The following is an 18065-nucleotide window of genomic DNA, read 5'->3' as shown; positions in this document are numbered from 1 at the left end:
CTGGGCTCTTAAACACGCAACTTGACACCTTCTGTTGGAGTGGTGACATTATTTGCTAACTTCAGTAGTAAATTTCCGAGCTCACAGAGCACCCGGGTTGAATTCACTTTGTTTTGTACTGTGATTCGTAAAAGGCCTTGTGGTTATGGTATAAAGACTGCTGTGCGATTGCTCAGAGCCAAGACTTCTCCTGCAGGTTGTGGTGCTCAGCCAGACAGTGACCTGATTAATGTTTGCTAGAACCACTGAAATGATACTACTTTTAATGTTTATGAATAACTAGTTTATATATTCAGCTGTGCAGGAAGGAAAAGATATTAAAATATTACTGTTTTCTAGAGCTGTTTTTTTATTTTTCTTCCAAAAATGGTAACTATTTTTACATTAATATATGTACGTTTCTTTCCTTACTTCATGTACAGTTTTGAAAAAGTGAAATGCAGCATCCACAGAGTCAGCTGATTCTGTTGATGTCTTTTGGTCTTATTTATCCAAACTGAAGACTTGTGTAGCTCCTGTGCTTGTTGTGAGAATTCTAAAACGGGTTGATCAGAGTTCAGTATTCAGTAGGATAAGCCGAGCAGTTAATTAGAGGATTAGTAGGCTAGAAAAACTTCTTTAAATATTGCTAACCTCTTTTTCTATAGCTGTGGTCTTACCGAAATCTGTGCAGCTTCCCTGTGCAGCTCTGAATATTGCTTTGGGAAGGATTCCCATCGACTTATGAGGGTAGTTGTGTAACAGCAGTGGGATAACCACAGATAAAATCCGCAGGAAGGAGGAGGTGGGGGGACCCAAAGCCCTGGAGCTGCATTGTGTCTTTCCTGTAGTGCTTGGAAAATAGCTACTGCTGTGATAACGGGACAAGAAAATATCAGGAAAACAGCTGTTTCTCTAGCAAATGAGAATGTAACAAATAGGACCAAGGGAACCCATCAGTACAGTATGATTTCTGTTTCAAAACTGGCAAGTTTTCTGTTTCTACTAGTTTTGTTCTTACCTACGTCTTGACTTATTACTGTTTAGAAAGAATTTTTGATTTTCACATCCTGCATGTCCTTCAAGGCGTCAGCAACTGGAGATGCCTGCCTCCTCCCCACTGTCGTCTCATCTTACCTCTGATTTAAAGGGGAATCATTCTGACAGAAGTAAAACTATCTATGTAGAACTTCTTATGTGCTGCTGTTACTGGTTCCTGCAGGGGAACCAGGTCAAAAGTCCTTCGCATAAGAGTGGTCGGTGCACCGAAAGTATTAGAGGAGAGCTGGGGCACAGAGCTGGTGCTGGTGTCTGCCAGTGATTGGTGTCGATCTCTTATGAGAAGTAACAGGCAGCATTATTTCTAAGTTCCTAATCTTAAGTACTTCCAGACTTGCTGTTGCTACTTGATTTGTTCTATAAAGTTAGGAAGTACTGGTTGTATCTGATTTTTTAAATTTTTTTATTTTTATTTTTCCCCTGAAGCATTACTGCTTATTAGTTTACAGTTCTGGGAAACAGAATGATTGTCTAAGAGGCTGTACATGCATTCTCTGAATTGAAGATGTATTTTAATGTCTGATTCTGTGGGGTATTATGTGTGCTTAAACAGAAACATAGGCTTCTGAAATAAGCTGTTAGGAAATGCATTGTGAATTACCCTACCAGTTCTTAATTATTCTGAATGTTTTCAGTTGCAGTGTGACAAAACAATGCATGTGTGCCTATCTAGTAAAAGTCTTTTTTCTGTATTTTTACATGCATACACATTTGTACACACATCTGGGAAATAGCTGCAGAATCAGTTTTCATAGTCTCGTTTTAGTTATTTTTTTGTGAGATGTGTGCTCAAAATAGAGTTTTTCATTTCTTTATTTGGCTTAAAGCGGATCACCATTGGCAATTATTCTGTGTTTCATTTTATTTTTCTGATGCTGGAACCTTGATAGGTAGAGTCTGTTTTCTGAGTACATGTCCAGCAGAAGGAGACGTAACAGTACAATGTACTTGTGGGGCTTCAGAGAGGGGTTGCCATCAGTGCAGCATGTGTGTTCAGTGTGATGATGTTGACAGCTGTAGTAGGACACAACAAAATGAGGAGCTTTGTACTTTGGGCCAGGGACAGAGGGAAATGACCTAACCATGCCCTCATCCCCCGTTAGCAAATGCATCTAGTTGAAATTCTGCCATAGGGGTTCCTGGTGGCATGGTATTGTATGCCTGAGTTGAGAAAAAGGCAAACAATCTCCAGAACTGCTGGGAATAATTCTTGTTTGTGTGTGTGTGTGTGTGTGTGTGTGTGTGTGTGTGTACACATTTGTGTGCTGCCTCCTATGCCCTTCTTCCTATGAACACCAGTGCTCTCTTCTGGTGCTGCAATTAATTAGTTGCGCTGTCTTGGAGAGCTTCAGTTGAATGGATGTAAGTGGAGCAGATGAGCATTGTCTGAGTTCAACCATAACTTTGCTAAGACTGAGAGACGTGGTCAGTGGGTATGGTGGTGATGGGTTGGTTGGACTGGGTGATCTCAGTGATCTTTTCCAACCTTAATGATTGTCAACACAATTGGATTATTACATTATTAGATTATTTACTTGCATTTCAAAAGTTAACTGATCAGTCATCTGCATGATCATTGTTTATCACCAGAATATGAGTGAACTACATTGTAAGTACCTTAAAACTGATGCTAGTGCTGTGTGCCCTCTGAAGCCTGTCCTATCTGTGTGAGTGCAGGAGGGCAGGCGAGCTGTGTGGTGAAAAGAGCATGTGCAGATGGCAGTGGAAAGTTTCCTTTACATTTCATAGCCAGTACGTCATATTTTTGCTAGATAGTAACTGACACATGCTGCTGGAGGCTGACAGCTTAATCCTTGCAAACTGGAGTGTTTTCCTTCGTGCTTTATGCAATGTAGGATTAACTTTGATATTGTAATATTGATATTTAGATGTGAAAGTGTACTGTACAAAATGAAGACACTTGTTTGGGAAGGCAGGTGAAGAAGGCATGGGCAATTTTTGGGTACCTGGTTGTTTGCAATAAAAGGGAGTTTAAGGTCTTCTCCTTTACTGAACAAAGACACCTGAAAACCAGAGGTGGCAAGGGGAATTCTAGTAGGGATCTCCTAGAATGGCTCACACAAAAGAGAACTTGAAAGCTGTATTTGGTCTGCAGCATTAAAGGGGACTGATATTCATGCTGGGAAAAGCTGGAAAGCTGACTGGGATCTGCTTGTGCTACCCCTTCTCATTTCAGTTGTTTTGTCTTTTTAGTGGGAAGAGTTACGCATGTTTAGAACTGAGTCTTCAGTTTTGCTTTGGCTTATCTTCATCAGCTGTCTCTGAGCAACTGTGGGATCACTGTGCGTGAAGTTTCACGTGGAATTGGTGATGAACTGCAGAAGAATGCTTACTAAGATACTGCTGTTCTCTTTAGGTGCCTTAGAAGGGGAAGCTGACAAAACTGTAAATGGTCCTACATTTCTTTGTACTTTTTTACATCCTGAACAGTTTATAAAGTAAAAGATCAACTGAAATAGGAATGCATTTTGATTCACCAGCTGAAAGTTTTCTCTTGCTTGTGCCTTAAACTGACGTGGTGGATCTTCTATAATTACTCGAAACCTATGCCCTACAGACTTTATTTTTAGCAAGGAAAAGGCTGAAGCTTGGAATCGGTTTAAATTTTTCTTTTTTTATTTGACCTGAGGCAAAAGTATCCTAGGACTTGCTGGCGGCAACACGGTTCAATTAAAATGACTCTTTGTGCCTTTCTAAACAAAAGGCTATAAATAATATACTTTTTCATGTATGATATTTGTGGTTGCTAATGGTTTATTCTTGGAAAAGTCTTTGCATATGTTGAGTACTTTGAGATAGTGATAGAATGGTTTGCAAGGGCATGCATGCCTTTCTGTAATCTAATCTCAAAAGACATAAGTTTCACATGGTGTGGTTTTGGAGGCTGTATTTGTATGTATAAAGTTGGCATCTTATTAAAAGAAAAGGATAAACAGTAGTATCACAGTATAAGAGATTCAACAAGTACAGTTTGAAAACATTGCTAGAAGATTAGTCTTTTCTTGCATGTGAATTTTCCAGTGTGTGTAGTTTTCTTTCAGCATGCATTGGTCTGTGTAATGAGGTTGGGAAGAGTCTTGTCTTCCTGTGTTGCTAGAAAACTGCTTGGCAAGCTTCTGAGTATCCTAAAAGAGAAATGGAGGAGGAAAAAAAAAAAGTTACATACATGATATTTTAGTGGGTTCTATGGCTGCATGCATCTCGAATTTTAACAGACTGAAGTGTACAGATTGCCTGAATTATCTTTATTTCCATCTCTAGCTTCAGAGTTTTCCGGTAATATGCTGGCTTTGTTTGTATATCAGGTTCGATGAAGTAATGTTTACTACACACTTAAAATTTTCTATTTTGTGTTACTGAGATAAACTGGAAAGTGGTTACACTTGATGCTTCCTGTGTAGTGTTACGAATGTAACAACGTACCAGTGCAATTAGATGTTTTTCTGTGTTTATTTGGTACCCCAACAAAACTTAAACATTTTAGTGTTGCTGCTTGCTTCTACAGCTCTTTTTGTTACTGGCTTTTTGTATGTTAATTTTTTCCCCCAAAATTTGTACTGGAAAACACATCTTCAGTAAAATTAAGAGCTAAGACCTCCTACTGGCACTGCTTCTCTTCTACCTCCAGAACTGTTACCAGAGATGGCAGAGATTGATTGTGTTATGGAGGCATCTCCTGGAGGGCTCTTTAATCCTGTTTTGATATGTAGGAGGCAGGAATGCCTTTCACCTCTGTGATCTTAATACTGTGACTCTTTCTAAACTTCTACCACTTCTTTTTTATTAATGAACTATTCCTGTCTTTGTAATAGTTCCCCAGATTTGCGCACCATACAAAACTTTGGTTTAATCACCTGAAATTTATTGTCTCTAGTGGTCTAGGCTGTGAAGAAGTTTGATTTTTCTGACATACTTGCATATCTGCCATTTCAATACATCTGAAGTGACAAAAAGAAATTGCTAACACCCTTCCTGACATCCTCAATCTCAAAGGGACAGAATCCTCCTTTATTTAGTTTTCATGAGATTGTTCTGTCTTATGCTACTCCTTACTCTGCATCTTCCTTATTTACATGATGCCAGCTGCTTTCCTTTTTCATGTGATCAAACTGCTTTTGTTACAGCTTTCTCAGAAAGGGAAGGAGACTTGTTATGGGGTCCATTAGAAATCTCATCTGAAAATTATTTTTTCCTTTGTGTGCTGGGTCATTAGTTGTCTTTATATTCTATATTCATTCTATTTCTTAATGATTTGGATTTGTTTTTGTGTGGGTGGCATGCTGTGATAGTACCTGCTCTAGAGGGACTGAGGAGTTGTGTGTTTGGTTGTTTCTGGGGGTGGTGAGTGGGGTGTTACAGCTTGTTTTGGCTTACAGCTGCTATACAGTGTGGTGATGTTCATTCTCAGTGCTTCCCTGTGAGAAAACATTCCTCTACACCTACAGCACTGTGCTGTTGAGTAATTCAAAAGTCAAAATTTAGGTGAATATCAAAACTGGCTCTCAGTCCCTGTAGGACTGTAAGATTTAGCTTGCATTGTTACAGCCCGAAACCCGAATTGCGGATCTTGCACTGAGCTATGTAAATGTGCCACTGGGCTCCTTCCAGGGATGAGGAGCAGCCCAGTGCCTTGTGGTGGATCAAGGTGTTTCATGTCCCTGACAGAAGTCAGTTTAGTGAGTTGGAAAACAGAGTCAGTTATTTAAAATAAATAAGTGAATGGTTCAACTCTTTATATTCAGCTTCATGACTGATAAATCTGGTTCTGGTGGAGGAAAGAAGTGATTGCCCAGGGGAGTGGTAAAAGCAAGGGACAGCATTCTCCATTAGGTAGCCTTGTATTGCAGGTAGTGAGGTGCATGGCCAAACCCTGCCCTTAGGGCAGGCAGCAGGACTGTAGGCAGCTGGTTCAGCTAGCAGGCCATGGATGGTGAGTTAGTATGAGTGAGCTGCTTTCTGCAAAATGCAAACTGCTGGGAAAAAGGTGAATTTCAAGTTGTTTAGATGTCAGTTCTGAGATGATGTTGAGACACCTGTTGCTGTAACAGTTATGTTAAGGTTTCTTTGTCAAATCGAGCCAAAAGTAGTGTGCAAAGGGCTGCATTAGGCATGTTCTCTCCAGTGCTGTGTGGGATTAGAGGAAGCGTTCAGAGTTTAACTTATTCTGGAGCCTGTATGTATTTTAAATATCACACTTTTGTGTTATGGGTGGTAACATTTCACTAGTAAAGGAACCTGAACAGAAGATACAATTGCTGTTGTCTAACTTTGTACATAAACAGCATGAATTGGGTAGAATTGTAGCGTATGCACAACCTGCTGAAAGCTGGGGAAAGGATTTGTTATTTGAATCCTTGATCTAGAAGAGATGCTGGAGCTTTTTTACCCCCTCATATTACCTGTGGTTCATAAAAGCTGTGCCAGAAAATCTCACATAGGATTAGTTCTCTAAACAAACAGGTTCAAGATCTCTGAATGTGAACTTCTGTAACTTTTAAAAATTTGCCTTCTGTTCTGGTGAAGGAGATTTGCTACTGTTGAATGTAAAACTAAAAAAATATTCCACTCCTGGAATGCATGTCCTGATCCTTGATAAGAGGAAATCAACAGCCTTAAAAGGAAATGCCATGATGTTTAGTGTATCTGTGGATTTATTCTCCTGTTTCCCAGCTTTGAATTCTGCTCTCTGGGTGTTGATATAAATGGTTTTACATTTCTGTAGACAGCATTTGCTCTGAGGGTTCCTTTCTTTTCTGCTTTTTTTCTTGGGACTGTTCAGCTGTGTGTTGTGTCCCTCACCTCTTCTTTATCTTTATTGCGATACTGGTTGGAATTTGATATAAATTTTGTCCCATCTTTTTGCCTTTTGCCAAGGCAAAAAGAGTCTCTTCTTAAACTTGAAGGAACATCTCTTAAAGTACAGTAGCAGTTATTTTTGTAGAAGTAAATAATAGTCAAGAAGCTTTGAATTGTCCTCCCTTTTGTCTCTACACAAATAGCATGTTTTTCTTCGTTATTTTATGACACATGGTTTTGTAGCTTTAATCATACTGTTATTTTCATATTTTCTAACAACAGTGAAATGTTTTCCTTCAATACAGAATAATATTTTCTAGAGGAATTGTATGAGTAGTTTTTCAATTTCGTTTTCTTTCTGAGTTTCTAAGGGATGAACTTCTATTGTTTTTGATCACTTTGGCTATCAGGTTCAGAATTGAAGAGTATATTTAGGAATTTAAAAGAAGGTAGTGTTAGTTCTGTGTTCTTAACTTAAGCTCATGTTTTTTTTTCTTCTTCAGGGTCATGATGAAGAAGCTGTTGTGGATATGGGCAAAATCAGCTCTACTATCAATACAAACTTTGAGAAAGAAGAACTAGAGAGTGAGTTTGGGGTTTTTCTGCTTAATATATATATATTTTTTGCCTCAAGATAAAATACCTATTTTCCTTCAAGTGCAACCAGTATTGCTAAAAGGAACCTGAATTTTACGGCTGGCACGCAGTTCTAGGAGTAAAACCTGGAAACTGCAGATGACCTATGTTTCTTTTGATCTCTCTGCGTACTAGTAAACCCTCAGTGTTCTTTGAATCTGTCACAGGAAAAAAATATTTTAAAAACATTCTTGAAGTTTTCTAAGGGAAAGGTTTGCTTATGAGACTCTCTATTAGAATGTTGTTTTGGATAAATGATTATTTTTGGCAGGTGGTTTCCCAGCATGAATGATGTCAAAACTTAGAGGAGTCTTGAGGAAGATGTTTTGTTTTCTTATCTGGAAGTTTACTGTCTTTGTGACTGTGGTCATATGCTTTTAAGCACTGTATCTGCTTAGGTGGTCAGTTTTTTAGTTTCATACTGAATTGTGTATTTGTCAGTCTGCAATCAGTTAAAATATTATGGAATCCTATTTAATTTGCTTTTTTTTTTTAATGCCAAATCTTGCAGTTAGAGCAAAAAGGAAGAAAATACATCAAGTCCATTTTTATACTGAAAAGTGCAAAATTAAGTACTTTTTCTAAGAATTAATTTCTTGATGGCTTAGAAAGGAGGTAGATTGGCATGAAAATTCATGCATGCCAGTTAATGATGAAAACAGAAAAAGCCAGAGGACATGCACTGTTTTAAATCTTATTTAGTTACCTGTGCTCTGAAGCTTAATTAACATTTGTGAAATGCCAGAATGCTATCAGTAGTTACATTAAGTAGTATTTTGTGAGAGTAGTGACTTGTCTGTCCAGTATTCTGAAGCAGCATTATAGCAGCAGTTTCTAGTGGATAAAAGTTGAGTTCAGGTTGCTGTCACATTTTCTTTTTTTATGATCAAATGACACAGTTTATAGTGATTGTGTGTTGCTACAGTCATATTACTGTGTTTCCTTTCCTCTTTCTGCTTTCTATCTTGAACTGATACTTTCTGTCTAACCGTATTGTAAGCTTTGTTAAATATCTTAAGCCAGCAGAAAAAGAAACACACCTTACAAAGGAAAATAATGAGAAAGATCTCATCAACTGAGCACCCTGAACCAGTTTGCCCAGTCTGCCAATACTGAGAGGAGGAAGGAAGTGTGGTGTGAGTATAAGGTTGAGAGGTACAGAGGTGGAGATGGCAACAATGGCACTTCACATAGAGTCAAGCTAGTGTGAAACCACTCTCGTGTCTGTTTTTGTATTTAAGTCTTCAGTGCAGATTTCAGCTGTCTCCTTCATCTCCTTCTCTTGTTTTTATCTGGGACAAGACCCAAAAAAAATATATGTGTGTTTTGCAGAGAGGCAGGGGTTAAGAGGAGGCAGACATTCAGCTGGAGCAATTTGTCAGTGCACCCAACAGCTGGAATGCCTCAGCACAGAAATGGCATGGGAACAAACGAGCAACCAGATCACTTCCCCAGTCTCCTTGATAGCACAGGCACAGGAATGTTGCAGCCAGCACAGAGCTGCAAGGGGTACAGGGCAGGGGTGGGGAGATAGGTTAAGGCTGCTCAAGGCAATTTCAGCAGTTGCATTGCTGACTGACAATATCCTTTGTTTCCTGTGGCCAAAGAATAAATTAAGGTGTGAAACCAATGTGTGTGTTTCATGAATATTTCAGTCAATAGCAATTGGAAGGAGAGATGAGCAGTTGCTCATAGCCGTGCAGCCTTGCCCTCTTTTCTTTGGCTATCTCACCCAGTATAATTTTCTGCACTGGCAGTGCTGAGATGAAACAAGTAATTAATAAGGAGTGTCTGACAAGAAAAATGTGTTCCGACAGAATTATCACAAATCTGAAGCTTCAGGTAGATCAGTATTCCTATTTCTGTGTTAAAATACTTTTGGCGATTACATTATGTTTTGTGAGAAAATCAGACCTTTTTTTAATGGTAGAATGGGGAAAGGCAGAGACTGTGTACTTTTTGTCTTTTGTCAATGGTAACTGTTCCAAAGTAAGAACAGTAAGTTTTTCTTTGCATGTAAATACAGTCATTTGAGTAGTGTACTTCTCTGAGATTTACTAAAAGAAGTTGCTTAGATTTAGGATGTTTTAGATGATAAATGTACGTGAACTTAGAGCTGTTTATTATGGGATCACTAATTGTAAGCTACGATGATGAGACTAGACATGAAGGTTTGGGGCTGCTTTGTTTCTAATTCTGGAATTAAAATCTGACAAGGAGAGAAATAGAATTATTGTCTGCAAGCAGTGGAAAACTCTGGATAGTATTATTTTTCATTACAAGCTTGTGAAAATTTCCTTGTAGCCTTGGAAAGATCTATGGCAACATTAAGTAATGTGTTTCAAGACCTCAAGCTGTTTCAATCCAGTTCCCCCACTGACTTGAAAAGGAGTTCTAGGAAATTGGAACCTTTCCAGAAATGCGCGTTGATTCATTTTAAAGGAGGGACAGCAAACTGTTATTTGTATTCAGCTATGGTGTGAAGCACCAAATCTTGAGAGTCAGCAATGACAGGAGATATTCAACAGCTTTAAAGCCACTGCAAGTGATGCCGATTGGTTTGATGCCACAGAAGGTATAACTTAGTACTAAAGCTATATTTTTTTAGTCCTGTCATTATGGGATAATTATTTTCTGAAAATTTGGACATGAAATTTTAATGGAAAGAAGTCTAGTTGCTGAAAACAAAAATAAATCTTGGAGACTGGGTTCTGTACTCTATTTATGGTTGCTGGGAAAGTGTGGTACATATCCAGAGTGAAAGTATTTAGATTAGAAAGGTTAAATATGGCTACTTGTTTCATAACTCTTCCTGTAAAAGATAAATGGGTCAAAATGGTGAACTGCAATTATGGCTGGATTAAATGAATACTAAACTAAGGTAACACTTCCTACTGAAGCTGTATTTGTTGCTTTAGAAGAACTAGAAAGGATAATAGCATTTTAAAACAGCATCTTTAGGGACCCTTAAAGTTCTTAGCTTGATGTTAAACTCTTTGAGCTGCAAAGAATGGCTTTAATGAGAATAACAACAAAGTAAGAGCAGAAGGAAGTAAGGCAAGAATAGTAGTGGCACAGGTACTTCATCCTGTCTTTAAAAAAACAAATTACAAAAAAAAAAAAAACAACCGTGAATGATCCGCAACCAAAACTACTCTACTAAGAGCCGTATCTAAGGAAAGCTCTCTTAAACCTGAGTTGCTATGTTTGGCTTGATATTATTAGGTCTCATCTTTTCAAATGTGTAGATGGTTTTTCAAGTAGATTTCGGGATACGTAGACTAGATCTAGCTTAATGGAAAAGAGAATAAGAATAACAGAAGACAGGTTACAGGCATAGCAAAGATAAGGAGTTTACACAGAACAGAGGTTTTGTTCCAGTAGAAAATCTGAGGTCGAGTGTCCATTTCAGCAGAATAGTATTCTGTGGCATAAATCCAAGAAGCAGCTTTCAAGAGTTAAGATGATTTACTAGCTACTCTAACACTATCCTGTGGCAGGTGTAAGTAGTGTTTGCATTTGAAATGACCCTGTTAGCTCTGATACTTCGATGACTTAAAGCCGTATTTTTCCTTTGAGAAAACAGCTGTGCTTTTCTGTTAATCTTAGTTGATAAGTAGATAAATAATCCTGCAGTTTTTCCTCCTTTAGAAGTGAACATTGTGTATCTAAGTGAAAAACTTTCTCTGCAAATGTTTTGCAGTTTAGTGTGTTGGGAGCAGTTGGAAATTGTTTCAGTACTATAAAAAGAGAACTTATTCTGTAACTTGTGGTGGAATGTACTGCTATGTTGATGTGTTTTTTTTTTTTCAGTTTAGGTGGTAGGTTTAATATTCTAACTTTTAGATGCATCTTAATTGCAAGTATTCAAAAAGCCATGAATGTTTCCTGTAAAATGTTTCAGGAGACCAGGTACAGAAGTAGGTGAATATAAGATGTAATAGGAACATTTTCCTGTTCTGTAATAGCAAGGTGCACTAATTTAGACAGGCAGTGCAGAACACATTTCTGCATGGTCCTCAAACTACCAAGTAAATGTTTCAGCTTTTAAAAAGACTTAAAAACGATCTTGAAAAGAGCCCTATTTGATGGGGGGGAGAGTGGCAAAGAGTTCTGAAATGCTGTTTTTTGAGAAGTTGTACTTGTTCATGTAATCAAAAGTACAGTGCAGTGGTGTGAAACTACTTCTGAAAGCAAAAATTTAGGATGATCATTAATGGTTCTTGCAGACCACCATTCGTTTTCTTCTGTGATATACTTGGATTTTAATGTTTAAATTTAACTGAAAGCAAGCAAAAAAAAGATCTATTCAAGTACAGTACCAGTCAGGAATGTTAGCCCTGCTCTGATTCATATGCAACATCAACCTACAGTTGACTTGCACAGTAATGCAGCAACATAGAACAAACAGATAAATGTCACCTGCCTTTAGCTCTGCTCTGTAAGTCAGAAAAGTCGTGGATATTTTGCTATTATGACTCCTAATGTGGTCTTCATTAAATAAGCATTGGAGTTAGGTTGCATCGCTACACCTTTGTCACGGGTGTGTTGAAATTTACACTTAGATTTTTTTTCTGGGGAGTTCTGCATTTTATAGTCCACAGTCAAGTTTCACATAAACTGTTTTACTGTTCATTTCTACAGTATTCAGACTTCTATGCAGAGAGAATAATTTTCCTCAACTTTCTTAAAGCATACTGTTACTTACAGTACTAATTACAAAGGTAAGTCCTTAACAAATGTCGTCAAAACTATTTTCAGACTTGCTGCTAAGAAGGAAATGTGGCAACCTTATTGTATAGACATAAATCTCAGTAGAGCGCCCAAATTGACCAGACACAATTTTCAGCGTTCACGTTGTTGTTTCTGAAGTCAGAAAATTATTTCTAAATTTTAGAACAGTCTTAAGGAATCTGCTTGATTCTGCCAAACTGAAAATTTTGAAATTTACTTGTGTGTTACTGGAGCCCTTGAAGTTGCCTGAGGTGATAAGCTTTATTTATTTATGAAAAACAACAAAAAACACTATAAGAAATATAAATTCATATTCCTGGCTAAATAACTGCTGCATAATCTCAAAACTCCCATGCAGATTTTAGTGTTTCTTCTTGAAACAAATTTAAGAAAAATGCCATTAAAAACAAGCCAATGCCTTTTACAGAGCGTAAAGCTTTAAAATACATATATAATGTAAAATGCACCAAGATGAAAGCAATGCTATTTAAAAGTTTATGGCCTAAAGTGTATATTTATGTTTTTATTTGCAGACTTACTTTATCTGAGGGAGCATTTTGATGCATCCAGTCAGAACACAAGCATCACAAATTTTGTGAAAAGATGGCAGCTTCGTAATCTGAAACATTTAAAAATACTACTCAAGCATTAGAGCCGTGACAGGGAAGTTTTATCTAATGGTACAATTGAAACTTAAAACTTTAAAATAGACTTGATGAGTCAAAATTGCTCAAACAAAGATTTTTGAAATGAGGCAGAAGATGCAGGAAACTGTGCTCTTCTGCAGCCTATTGTTTCTTGATGGCTTTTCATAACGTTTGTTACTTTTAGTCCTATTAAAATCAGTTGTTCTAAAAATTGGCAGAGCTTGTAGCTTGATGGATCTCAGAATTCCTGCTGAATGGTTTGGATCCATCCAAATGGATCCATTTGAAATTCATTTAAAATTAATGTTTCTAACTAGTTGAAACTAAAAACATCATGCTTTACTAAGTTTGATTTCTGAATACCTATCTTGTAAAGCAAGTGTGAAAGCTTTTCCTAACAATGTGTAACCCTTATATGAGACAGGATTCCCTCTAATGTTTTTCTTACCTTACAGAGATCAGGAAATAAATGAGCTTGGGGGCAAGTTAATTCATTTAAAGACATTCTGCAGCGTTTGTACAAGAGAGAAGAGTGTGCTCAGATCTGTAACGAGAATGTATTTGTGACCATTAATGACATACAAAAACCTTTTTTTGGCAAATGTTTCTTTTGAAGCCATTTACCAGAGCAGTGTGATGATTGAGTAAGCCAACATCACTATAGAGCTTAGTATTCTTGGGGATTCCAGCCATTGTTCTTAATTAAACTTTTGCCTGAATTGTCTAGTCTCTGAGTTTTCTACCCTATATCCTTTTTTCTGAGTGTCACTACAGAGCTGGCCTGGAGGAGGTCCTTGAGCTCAGAGCGTCGCGTTCAGTTATGGCCAGGTTTGGATGTGTAGTGCGAGGGCAGGCAGTTCCCTTGGATACCCAGTGCTGGCTCCTTCCCGAGGCTACAGAGATGGGTGTTGGCTGCAGGCCACAAAGCCTTGGGACAGACCTGCGCTCATATGGTGCCAGAGTCTCTTTGCAGCTCTGTCATTTGGCACTAGGCTTTCCCCATTACTGTTACTACCTGCACATCTGATGTAATTACTGACAGTGCCTTCTTGAGTACTGTTGATTGAATCAACCAGAACTAAACATTCAGAGCATTTTTCTCTTCTGACTGCTGCACCAACTCATATTTGATTTTAAATCTACAGAAGAAACCCACTTCTATGCGTAATGAGAGTTGTGGAATTTATTGCTTCAGCATAATGTGATGCAGGCTTTCATTGTGTAGTGAGAAGACATTCTTTCTTACTGAGCTGCTTTACCATACGCTGTGCATATGAAAATTTTCAGTTATGCTTTTCAGTCTTATATGCCGAGATATTTCAGTACAAAGACCATATTCTCAGATATGCTTAATTACTAGGAGCAACAGGAAATTTCAGAATAGGGCCCAGAAGGCTTAATAGATTCTAAAATATTTTGAACTGTGGCCTCTAGCTAAGGCACATAACCCTTTGTGGAATAATTTATTTTATTCCTTTATATAAATCTGTTGATTAAAAAAAAATTGATTTCAGACATTCTCAAGGGAAGTGATAATCTCTGTCAAATAATTCTTTTAACAAAACACAAAAAAAGACCCTTTGCTTATAATAAGACGCTTTTTGTAGAAAATTGATGCTTGGAAAACCGAGGTGATCACATACAAACAGACTTCTGTGTAAAATGAATGACCTTTCCAGTTTCTTATCTGAAGATTTTGAAAAATAGCAATTTATGTTATGAAGTCTCTGTCATCAAGTGACTATGGGGAGCTTATAGAGAATGTGAAGTCAGTCTCTTGCCAGAGGTGCACAGTGAAAGGATGAGGGGGTATAGATGCAAAGATGGGGGATAGGAAGTGCAGCTTGTGCATCATGAAATTGTTTCCACAGGGGGTTTGGTTATATGTTGGAATGGGTGGCCCAGAGAGACTGTGGAGTTATCATTTCAAATACTCAAAACTTGACTGGTTGTCGTCCTGAGCAACTTGATCATAAAGAAGCTTCAGCTTTGAAGTTGGTCCTGCTTTGAGAGTTGATAACAGCTAGCAAGTCATCACATGGCCCATACAGCTAGCAAGTCATCACATGGCCCATACAACATTAATTAACATCTCTGCAGTTCAGGTTTCGAAGAATCAAGATTTGAGAACGTATCGCATTCCTTTTCACATAGACAGAAACTTGGTTTTCCTTGGTAGCATAGGGAAGGATGTTCTCCTTTGTATGAAGCTTGAAAGGCATCTAGTTATCACTGATGGTTAGAAAAAAGAAATTCCTGTACGGAGACACAGTTGCCACATCAAAGCATTCTGGATGTATGTTTTTGACTTTAGAAGTCTTCTATCACCATTTACATAGAGCTCTGTGAAGAAATCAGGAAATTAAACACAGTGGTTTTTGTTAGTTTTATAGGACTTTATATAAACTGACTTGCAGAGTAAGACCATCTAATTGAGATATGCAGCAAACTCCTAATATTTAAATTTGTTTCACAGGGATAAGAGCCTTAATAGTAAATACCCTTGGTGGATTTGAACAGCTAAGCTTGGATGAAGTCATGTTAGATTAAAATGAACAATTATCTCTTGAGTTCTGTATTGCTAAATTTAGTATCAGACAGTGTAATAAATCTGTTGATTGTAGGTTTAATGTAATTCTTTAACAAGATTTGCTTGGGAGTGGTACTATGGTACAGATGTGTTTGTGTGAGTTAAGCTTTGAAGGTCAAGCAGTTGTACCTTTTTAAGCTTTGAAAAAAAATATTCAGATAAAAGGCTGTGTTCCTTTTGAAGTAACATGGTTGCCAATAATATGGATTCTGGGCTTTTAGACTTACCTGTCTTTATCTGATTATTTTTTTTTTATTTTTAATTTTTTTTAGGCCTGGGTGAAGGGAACTGTTAGCCACATTACCCAATTCATTGGGAATGAAGGAAGAAAATCTTGTTAATTATTGGAAATTATGCTAGTAACTATATATATTCATTTTCCAGCATTAATTACTGCTATTTAAATAATGAAACCAAGAGAACATAGGCCTACTCAATATGACTGTTTTTATTTTCAGGAACTTTTTAGTGCTTTTCTCTGTGAAGTTAGAATTAAGGTTAAACTTGTCTGATTCGTGGGCACTTTTGCCCTGCCTTTTGGTGTTAATATACTTGGCAGCATTCAGTAGCAGCAGTTTTTGACTTCCTAGGTAGTAGCAGAGCTTTCTTTGTTCATACATGTCCATGATTAAAAAAACCCAAACAAACAAAAAAGAAAAACAAACAAACAAAAAAATTTGGCTTCAATGGCCAAACTTGATTAGTGTATTGGACTTCTCATCCTCCTATAAATAAATAAATTGAGAGATTTTTTCACTGTTTCTTTAAGTAACTCTAATAGAATTGCATTGGACTGTGATGTGTTTGACTTAATTGCTGGAAATCATCTGGCTTGTCTGTGTTTCTTCTTAGTCCTGAAATCCAGTGAGGATCTAGCTATTGGATCACTGTGCAGGTATAAAGCAGATACAAAGGTAATTGGAGAAAGTATTCTTGTTTCACACTTGCCTGCCAAACAGCGTCTACATGAGCAAATAGCCATTCACACAAGTTGCTTATAGGCAGTGAGAGCTGAAGGGTAGTATAAACCATGGGAAGGTTCATTCAGTGTCACTATGGTACCCTGGAGGTAGAGTAGAGAACATCAATGAACTGTTGACTGTTTAACAGTATGTTTCATTAGAGCTTAATACATGCTTCTTGACTCAGTATAATATAACCTGCCCTGATGGTGTAAGGTGGTGGGGATGATTGGTGCAGTTGCTGCTAGTGGTGGTTGCAGTGGGCAGATCTGAGTGGGACCTGGTGAAATGCTGTTGGTCTCAAGCCTTGTCGGGTGTCTGCATGCTTACTTACTGCATCGCTGTGGTATTAGTAACCTGACTGTAGTTAATGGTGCCATCTAGCCATGTTCTATGCCAGGTTGATTGATTAACATTCAGGAGTCGTGTTGGTGATAATTGCTCTGGAATTACCTCTCACGCAGTAGTTATGGAGGGTGAGGTTCAGCTTCTTTGTGTAAGAAACTCATGAAAGATTCTCTGTCTATAAATAGGAGTAATAAATGCGTCAACAATTTAATCAATTTTCCACTCTTAGTGGAAACAAATTATTTTTAATATGCTTCATTTCACATTTGGTCACAGTGCCAGTCAGTCAGGTCTAATTAAAGCTCAGTGTTCAAATTGCATTGAGAATCAAGTCTCATAATTTAGAAAGCAGTCTTCAACAGATAAAACAAACATTGAGTTTGTACATGTTTTTTTTTTTTTTTTTTTTTGTTAGTCTTCTCCCTTGTGCAGTACTGTGAAAGTACTGTTTTAAGATGTATTATGAAGAAAGATTCATATTTTGAGGAGGGCTTAGAGGTGCTATTCTTGCATACTAGAAATTATTTTTATTTTTCAAATCTCTGTAATGGACAGATTTTCCAATGTTCTCGTAATCTCTCTCTCTCTCTCTCTCTCTCTCTCTCTCTGTGTTTGTGTGTGTGTGTAGTCACAACTCCTGGGGACTTTTTGACTTCTGTAAATTTGCTGAATTTACATTTCTCTAAGAGGTGGAAAACCACTTCCTTTTCCTTTTGCTAATGTCAGCCTTCTGTAATGACTCTTCTACAGTATGAAATCAAGTATTCAGTGTTAACCTCCCGGCTTATTGTTAATGTGATTCTTCCTGAGATTGTTGAAGAAGAAATTGAAAAGATTACTATATGTGCCAGCTGTATTAGAGTAAACATGGCAGTAGCTTGTACAAAACAATTGATTTCTTCTGCCAGGCTGTTGGTGCTAGTATTGCCTTAATGTGGAAGGCCAAAGAGAAATAAGATGTTTAAAGTAAATGTTGTAAAGAGCTGTTTGCACTAATTTGAGGATGTACTATTGAAATTTATTAAAAGATTCTAGAATCAAAAAAAGAGAGGAGAAAAAAATCCACAAAAAACTTTTTGTCTGTTATGTGATATTTTAGGCATAAATTTGCTTGTGTAAGTTTCTATTACCTTCCTCATACTAAATTAATGGTATATTTGAACATCAGGTTCACATAGGTGCGTCACATATTATTTAGAAATATTGACAGTTTGTTCAACTGTAGAAAACTACTTCTGACTTATAAGCTATGAGTAATTTCTTAATGAAGCTTGTATGATGATTTTCAGTAAA

At 37.4% G+C, this 18065-nt stretch overlaps 1 protein-coding gene across 6 annotated transcripts in view; it reads left to right on the top strand.

Annotated features, from left to right (window-relative positions):
* SLC4A7 (solute carrier family 4 member 7) overlaps positions 1-18065 on the top strand; it is an 83740-nt gene that overhangs the window by 25883 nt on the left and 39792 nt on the right. For all 6 annotated transcript variants that reach the window (XM_052692222.1, XM_052692221.1, XM_052692220.1 and 3 more), the window contains exon 2: positions 7359-7440. In XM_052692222.1, coding sequence (XP_052548182.1) covers positions 7359-7440 — 82 coding nt within the window. The remainder of the gene's footprint in view (positions 1-7358; positions 7441-18065) is intronic.

This window comes from Tympanuchus pallidicinctus, unplaced genomic scaffold (genome assembly GCF_026119805.1).
Source record: "Tympanuchus pallidicinctus isolate F22 unplaced genomic scaffold, pur_lepc_1.0 scaffold3, whole genome shotgun sequence".
NCBI lineage: Eukaryota > Metazoa > Chordata > Aves > Galliformes > Phasianidae > Tympanuchus > Tympanuchus pallidicinctus.
The sequence above is the reverse complement of the archived record's forward strand: the minus strand, read 5'-3'. Positions and strand labels throughout refer to the sequence as shown.